General features: G+C 39.4%; 1 protein-coding gene across 1 annotated transcript in view; it reads left to right on the plus strand.

Annotated features, from left to right (window-relative positions):
* Polr1B (RNA polymerase I subunit Rpl135) overlaps nucleotides 1-8967 on the plus strand; it is a 31431-nt gene extending 22464 nt beyond the window's left edge. Inside the window, exons 15-20 of the mRNA XM_074087077.1 lie at nucleotides 662-876; nucleotides 2614-2752; nucleotides 4427-4633; nucleotides 5971-6174; nucleotides 7899-8063; nucleotides 8728-8967. Coding sequence (XP_073943178.1) covers nucleotides 662-876; nucleotides 2614-2752; nucleotides 4427-4633; nucleotides 5971-6174; nucleotides 7899-8063; nucleotides 8728-8937 — 1140 coding nt within the window. The 3' untranslated portion in view covers nucleotides 8938-8967. The remainder of the gene's footprint in view (nucleotides 1-661; nucleotides 877-2613; nucleotides 2753-4426; nucleotides 4634-5970; nucleotides 6175-7898; nucleotides 8064-8727) is intronic.
* Nucleotides 8968-9002: the final 35 nt, after the last annotated feature.

A 9002-nucleotide genomic window follows, 5' to 3' on the forward strand; every position in this document is an offset into this window, starting at 1 on the left:
AGGCGTATAATTAAGTTGAAAATAGATTAAATGGTCTAATGGTGATTTTCCACCGGCGAGGCGAGTCGAGAATTGAAATTTGTATGCATTCTCGCGCGCCCGCCGCGAGCCGCCGCGGGTGCCGCCATGCAAATTTAAATTCTCGCGGTGAAAGATCACCGTGGGACAGTGAAGCGCGTAAAGACGTCCTCCTCTGGTTTTCATTAAAGTTGTACGCCTGTAGCTACGCAAATTCTTCCGTCTGCGCAAGTGCTATATGGATATACTTAAAAAAAAAAACGTTATTGGCTGACTGGTAGACCATTCACCGTCTAAACTACTGAAGCTGGACACTAGAAATTTGGTAAACTATACTACTTAGTGGTGAATGGTGCGGTAAAAAGAGATTTTACGAAATTCCGAAGGGTTAACGAACTAGCTTACTTTCTCCTTACACGGGGGCGAAGCTAGTTATACTTAACTAAATACCATACCTCGCTGCACCTACTTATTTTTTTACCCAAAAAGCCCTGAGTATATCATATTAATTTTTACATGATACCTTAACTCGTTCCTGCCATAATATTCTCGACTGACTGACTCAAACGGACAACGAAATGATCATATAAGGTCTATTTGGTCCTCTTGTGGTACAGAACCCTAAAAACTCAACTATGTACAGGGTTACGACATGGAAGACGCGATGATAATCAACAAGTCGGCGTACGAGCGGGGCTTCGGCGCCGGCACAGTATACAAGTCTGATTTCATCGAACTGAAGCACGCCACGTCTTACTTCTGCCGGGACAACAGCAAGCCGGATCTGGCACGGTACATCGACGACGACGGCCTGCCGGCTGTCGGCGCAAGAGTGCAGCCCGAAGACCCTTTCTACTGGTAAATTGTCCCGACTAATAGTACATTTAATCCTTTTCCAGGCCCCGCGAACTTAAATACGCTACCACATAATGAATCAGTACCTGGGCGACCAAGCTTTGCTCGGGCTAAAACTCGATAATAAGCATTTTCCAAGAGAAAAGACCAAGCTAGATCGATTTGTCATCCCCTCCTGTCAAAATCTCCACATACCAAATTTTATCGAAATCGTTGGACTCGTTTCCGAGATTCTGATTATACATATACTAGAATTGCTCGATTAAAGGTATTAGATACTTTTGTATTGTTCACCTATAAGGGATTAATTTAACAACGAATAATATTTGTGACAGCTTCAATTGACTTTTTACCATATTTACATTTCAGCAAGTCTAATATTTGACCAACGGGACCCTATTACTGAGACTCCGCTGTCTGTCTGTCTGTCCGTATGTCCATCTGTCACAGGGTTCTATCTATTAAGCCGTAAAAGTTAGACACTTTAAATTTTCACAGATTATGTATTACTGTGGCCGCTGTAACAACAACTACTAAAAATAAAGTAAAGTTACAAATTAAAGGGGGTCGTCATACAAGAAACGTGTTTTTTTTTTAGCATTTTTGGTTGCTAGCCGGTATTAGCCGCTGCTAAGGCGATCGAGTCGCCTAGCAACGGGTACCTTTATCGTTTGAATATTTACCTTTAAGTTTGCGATTTTAATGAGGTTTTATAAAAGCTTCGATAATATAATACAGTGACTGTCTGCAGATTATCTGGTTTATTCGTTTTTGTGCAAAATTAATAAAGAAATTTATGAGCCACAAACCTCAATGAAGCCAACTTTGATAAAGCGCTCGCCAAATCCACACCGTATTAATCACTATGTTTACCTATTGTTTTTTACACTAAAAAAATCATACTAAGTATTTTACACTATTTACAAGGTTTATAATACAGTTTAAAATTTATTCACACTAGTCGAGCTTCTTATTATTTAATTACACAACATACGAAGTCCGCTGAATTTCCCGCGAATGAACCAAGCTGAAAGCTATTTTTTTTCTGCCGCGGCGCATGGCAAGAGTCTAAAGCGCTATTCAGCCTCCGACAGGGCGACAGCCAAAGAGGATGAGAATTTAAAATTGTTCTCGTGCTTACATTTTGGTGATATGTTTCTATTAACTTGTAATGTAATGTAACTAGTTATGTTTGTTCGGGTGAAATTAACATTTCAACTTAAATTTGAACTGTATATCTTCAACAAATTGAGCTGAAATTTTGCATGCATGTATAAATCCAATTATTATGAGCTGATCTGATGATGAAGTTAGATGTTGGCCATAGGAACTCTGTAATAAAACGACACGACCGCATCGATTTTGGTCTCATTTGATTCGTCTTGACGACTACCTACTTTGATAACCAGGGGCAAAAAGTACCGCCAGCAAAAAAGCTTGTATTAGATTTTTTTTACAAAAATTATTACTGAACTATTTGTTTTTAAAACATTGTACGGAGGCGCGGAAACCTTCATGCGCGAGTCGCTCGCACTCGCACTTGACCGATTTTATATTTATTGTCGACAGTTGTTAAGCGATATAACTTGTAAATTACCACCGCAAATTTTAACTCCAATTAGTAAGCCAATTAAATAGTGCCTGACTAATCCATCATTTTCAGCGTCTTGCGAATATTAAATAGCGTGAAAGTGCGTACATGTGTACGAGATAAAAAATTATATGTTACTTTTTTAACAGTTACTTTGACGGTGAGAAGAGTCAGTATGTTGTCTCTCGCTTCCACGGCAAAGAAGAGGTGTTTGTTGACAGCGTGAGACTCTGCGGTGATTTCAATTCAAAGGCACCGAGGAAAGCCTGTATCATGCTCAGAATACAGGTAAACAAACTGCATAATAATAATAATAATATATTTTTAATTTTGGAATCAATCCGTAGATTATGGTATGCACGAATGAAATGTTATCCTTTTTGGACCACTATTTTTGCAGTAACCCTTACTAGTTAACCATGTTATAGACTGCCGGAGAAAAAGCTATAAATAAATTATGAAATATATATATATTTACGCTGCATAATTTATCTAATTATTTAATTTGGGACCGAAAAGTCAATTTTTAGCAATCATCCTCAGCTAATAACGTTTCACGTGACGCCTGCCACTTTTATCCGTTTCGCCGAATTGCTCTTAAACCGTGAACGCACTACCGTTGAAAACTCGTAGAAAAACCGAAATGGTGAAACTATAATTTTCAAGAATATTCATTTTGCAGAAATCTGGATATGTTACAATTTCTGTTAATCTCTTAATAAATTAATAATGCTGTTATAACATGACATTCCAAAGGACAATCTGCTGAAGAGTTTATTCCATTATTAGTGAACCATGTTAATTTTTTATTAAAATCTAAGCATTGGTTGCAATTAGCACAAGGTCGAAGCCACACCATAATCTCATTTGGTAAGAATAATCTACGAATGTACTGTATGAGGTACAAACTGATATGAATAAAGAACTTTTTCTACTCCTATACTGTAATCTGTGATTTACTTAATCACGAACAGTAATATAACAGCATACATAAAAAGATTCTGGAAAAGTCTATATTGCCTATTCCCCATAACAGCACTGTATCGTCATGTTGCTAAAACGATACTGCAAACTGCAACCACTTACTTTTTTTTCTTAATTCGTACGTTCGGACAGGCTAAGGTGCAGCCAGTTACATATTTTATATGGTTTTTATACAGAATAAAAACTTTCCGAACATAATCCATAGCCTGCCAACGCTGCCAACATAAGTAACGCGTATTTTTAACATCGTCACAGGCAAGTAAACGTGAATCAAAAACAAAATTTAACTTAGACAAATTTTGTCATTTTCATATTTGTCACTTGTTTATTGTTGTTTACCTTCTCTTTGCGTTTGCCATACTTTTTACTAAAGTATGAAAACGTTTAAAGTTTACTATTTCTCTAATTTTGTATTGTAATTTATAAGTATCCAGTCGAAGAAAAAGTATTGTATGCAACGTCGTATAAGTAAGTAAAAAAAAGCTCGTGGCGTCTTTTTCTTACGATGTTCGCTAAAGCTCACATCGTAACTCACGCCACTCACCTTTTTTGAACCCTGTTATACAACTGTTGCATAAAATACTATTAAATAATGTAAATAATTCCCAATATTAGAAAACTGAGGACTTGTCTTTGTCGGATGAACTGCATCTGTTAGAATAAGCTAAGATCCAAAAGGTTAGAGTCCCGCAAGTAGATACCCGAAGGTAGAGTACAGCCTTATGTCCTTATGAGGCATGAAATTACCTTTTGCAGATTACGTCCTCAAACATAGATTACTTGGTTAATCGCAGCATTAAACCTGTCGTAGGCTCACATTAGGTGTACTAAAGCCTCATTAAAATATAAGATTTTTAAAAAATCTGTCATCTAAGAGATTTCTTTTTCATTCACCTGAAAAAGATTCAGTCGCGCCTTAGGCTGTCGGCCAATGGTGCGCTAATCTAGCGCCCGTACTGATGGCATGTATTGTTCCAGCGTAACCCGACAGTGGGTGACAAGTTCGCTTCCCGCGCCGGCCAGAAGGGCATCTGTTCCCAGAAGTGGGCGGCTGAGGATCTGCCCTTCACAGAGTCCGGTCTGATCCCGGACATACTCTTCAACCCGCACGGCTTCCCCTCGCGTATGACAATCGCCATGATGATCGAGAATATGGCGGGGAAAGCCGCCAGCACACACGGACATGTAAGGACACGTTATTTATTAATTACTAGAATATACCCGCGGCTTCGCACGCGTAAGCTATTCGATCTGGTAGTTATAATTGAAATTTCGTTATTTTACAAAATTCCTGTGGGAAATCCCAAAATGTATATCCTAATCTTCATTGAGGTGTCGTGTTATGAACAACTATCCCGTGGGAATATTGGAATAAAAGTAGCCTATATGTTTTCAGACATCCAGCTATCTACACATACCAAATTTCATGACTCTAAACTCTAAGCCCTGCGTAATCTGGCACGCGGCATTAATGAATGGTAAAGAGCTTTACAGACTGCAATGCAGGATAATGAATAGATTTCTTTTTCCCTGAATGGCAACACAGGCATAGATAATAGATCGCTAGTTGTTGGCTCGAAATTCGAACTTGTGATTTTATTTTGCTTAACGTACAAAATGTACACACTCAGTATTATATTTTCTCAAGTTTTCCGCGATTCTCGAGGTCAAAGAATCGAATTGTTTTAAAATTCCAGAGAAATAATGCGTTGTTTGGGAGAAACGTGTCAAAATGGTGTTGTAGAGCGCCATCCTGCTCTGTCTCGTTTTTTTTCCGTTCTGGCGGTTCACTTTTATATTATAGATAGTTTATGTCAGCGGCCTGGCGCATAGTAATCGATCAAGATATAATTAACCGTTCAAATACAACACATTTTGGCACTGAACTTGCACAGTACCATCTGTAAAAACATATTGTCATCGAAGTCATCTTGAACAAAAACTTTTTGCATTTTCGAATATCTGAATGTTTATAATTAATTTACACAAAAAAACTTGCAACACAACTCATTTAGAATCTGAACTTATTTTTTTCTGGAAATAATAATAATTTTTATTGAATTTTACGTAGACGAAGTTGCGCATAAAACTATCTCACTGTAACGGCGACGCCTGACGTCTACCGATATCTCAATTCCCGCTTACTCTCACACTGCGACGCTATAACTTACAGTCACAATACTTCATATTCCATTCATCATCATAATGCCCGGTTCACATTATTCCAGTAAAATCGTGCCAGTAGCGATTCATTGCGGGGTCACAATCCAAACGAGGTACACAAGATCGATCGAGCGCCGCTACTCATGTCATTCTACTGGAACGGTTTTACTGGAATAATGTGAACCAGGCATAACATATCAAAATTCTATAGCATTAGGTGACGTGGTGGGGATAAATTTGACACGTACTGTACAAAAGAGACGTTACATCATTCGTTTCTACTGTATATAAGGCTAGGCTAGGGAAGTTTGCCGGCGGGGATGTATCTTATTTACAGACTGCATAAACTGTCTCTTCAGGTGCACGACGCGACGCCCTTCCGCTTCAACGAGAAAGACACGGCAATCAACTACTTCGGCCGCCTGCTGGAGTTGGCTGGCTACAACTATTACGGCACCGAGCGAATGTACAGCGGCGTGGACGGCCGCGAGATGCAAGCGGACATATTCTTCGGCGTGATCCACTACCAGCGGCTGCGGCATATGGTGTCTGACAAGTGGCAGGTGCGTACCGAAACTGGCCCTATACTACGAAGTGCAAAATTCGATTTTCGTATCGTGCCGTCCCACTGACGCTAATATTATTTAATACGAGAGTTAGAGGGACGATACGATACGAACTTCGATTTTCGATCTTCGATTGGTTCGATGGATAAAATAGGTAGTTTACGATCAGCTTAGCAATTAGGACCAATTGTACATCTTTTGTTAAAGATAAATGCAATAATAATGACGATGCCGATCTTGACATGCATTAGTCGCGTCCAGACAAAGCGAGTAGTTCAGTTCCCGCTAGTCAAGGCGCCGATTAATTACGTGAGCCGATTCTGGTAATTTTTTTCGAATTCTCCAACTCCCTTGGTAAGACGTGAGAATGGTCGAGCCCAGTACCTCCTAATCTCACGTGAGGTTTATCGAGGGCTACTGTGCTATTTTTGGTGAATATTATTTTTCTCCTATTTGACCCAGTTTTTATCTCGACCTTACATTTTTTATGACATAAGATGGAAATTGAGCACCGCAAAGCTTGTTTCTGTTGGAAATAATGTGATATTTGCCCAGAATCCTGCGTCAGATTAGGTGAGATAAATAAATAAATATCATGGAACACTTGACACCAATTGACCTAGTCCCAAACTAAGCAAAGCTTCTACTATGGACACTAGGCAACGGATAAACATACTTCTATAGATAAATCCATACTTAAATACATATTAAACACCCAAGACCGGAGAACAAACATTCCGTATTATTCATACCAAAATCTGCCCCGGCCGGGAATCGAACCCGGGACCTCAAGCTTCGTAATCTTGTTCTCTAACTAAACCTAACCTTGCCTTAAACTTGGCCATCCGGTCGTCGATTAAAGTCTACGCTCTCTCCTTCCTAAACGCTCAGATCAAATAAAAAAGTAAAGATGGAGAGCGGTAAACAGCCAAGTGAGGCCTGTTTTATAAACATGTGTTCGTAGGCCGGTGTTGCCATAATAATTCTCAGTACCCCGCAACTACAAAAATATTGTTATCGTTAATAACGTTTTTATTTATTGCTTTAAATTCATAAACCAGCCTAAAACAACTACATTAAAATACGTTAGTAAACGTTTACAGGAACTACCGTTACTACAATAAAAAACGTTGAAGAACTTTTACAAGAACCAAATAACTTTACGTTACGTGTCACGTTCTCAAGTTTTAAGCCATAGAAAGAATAGATATTAAAAATAAAAAATAAAAGATTGTATTACCTAGGCGACTTTTACCCAATAATAGGGTAACTAGAATTATTATAATGGCAACTCTAGTATTGACGTTTTGTGTTCAAAGCAAAATTCAAACAAAATTATTTCGATTTTTAATGAAATTATTTGTTTTCGAGTTTACTAGCGTGTGAAAAGTGATTCCATCCTGCTTTTTATTTTTGGATGGATAGTTTTTACATCCTTTCACGACACAATTTGGCATTACTAGTTATATTTGTCGAAGTTTAAGATACGTCATGCTCCACGAGAATGCATTGCTAAGTGATAAGGTTTTGGTGTAGTTTGGTTGCAAGTGTGTGCGTGCCACTATGTAAGCACACGGATTGGTGTAGTTTGATCGGCCTCACTCGGCTGTTCACCACTCTCCATCTTTACTTTTTTATTTGATCTGAGCCTAAACGCTGCATGTTTTTAATAGACGCTCCCGAAGTTCCCCAGTAGCTCTATATCGTCTCATCCGGTACAGGTCCGTACGACGGGCGCGGTGGACGCAATGACGCGGCAGCCAGTGAAGGGGCGCCGGCGCGGAGGCGGCGTCAGGCTCGGGGAGATGGAACGCGACGCGCTCATCTCGCACGGCGCTGCTTTCCTACTGCAAGATCGCCTACTCGACTGCTCCGACAAAAGCCGGGTTAGTAAAACAAGCATTTGACGCTACAAATTAACGAGCTGTGACGTTACTTATTTGGCAACTCAGTTGACTATAGTTGTTTGAAAGTAACTAATTTAATAGTTGATTGAAAATGATCTGGTTTTTGGGATTAAAATAAAGTCTTTTTTTATTAGACGATTGCACCCCCTAATATCATTTTGTCATAGCGCGATTCCGACTTAGCCTCCTTTAACACATTTTTTTTACCCTAGTCTACCTAATTGTACAGTCAGCAGCAGAAGTAGATGAGCAGTTGTGGTGTTCAAAATGATGTGAACACTCGCTTATTTATACTAGCTTTTGCCCGCGGCTCGAATTCGGTTATCGCGCGCTGTTCCCTCGGGAACTGTGCATTTTTCCGGGATAAAGAGTAGCCTATGTCACTCTCACCCATAAAGTATCCTATGCCGAAAATCACGTCGGTCAGTCGCTCCGTTTCGACGTGAAAGACGGACAAACATACAAACACACACACTTTCCAATTTATAATAATATTAGTATGGATTACCTTGGCAGTACAGTCGTGTGTAGATAATTTTGAGCATCGTAACCGCTCATCCACTTCTGCTGTTGACTCTAGGTGCTTTATACAAATTGGTTCGACTAATAAAATCGCGCTGATATTCGCGTTTTTACTCAACAGGGAATAATGTGCGCGAAATGCGGTACACTCCTCGGGCCTATAGTCGGGGATGCGGCCGGCAGCAAAGAAACCTGTCGGCTGTGCGGGGAAGGCGACCTTGTCTCCGTTGCAATACCGTACATTTTCAAATTCTTCGTTACGCAACTCGCTTCAGTCAACATCAACGTCAAAATCAACTGTGACCAGAACCTAGCTATTAAGAGTTCCTAAGGTTAGCTAATAAATGATTATTAAGTATTATTTGAGTTATTTTATGTTATTTAATTAATAAATAG

The sequence above is a fragment of the Choristoneura fumiferana genome, chromosome Z, assembly GCF_025370935.1.
Source record: "Choristoneura fumiferana chromosome Z, NRCan_CFum_1, whole genome shotgun sequence".
In the NCBI taxonomy this organism is placed as follows: domain Eukaryota; kingdom Metazoa; phylum Arthropoda; class Insecta; order Lepidoptera; family Tortricidae; genus Choristoneura; species Choristoneura fumiferana.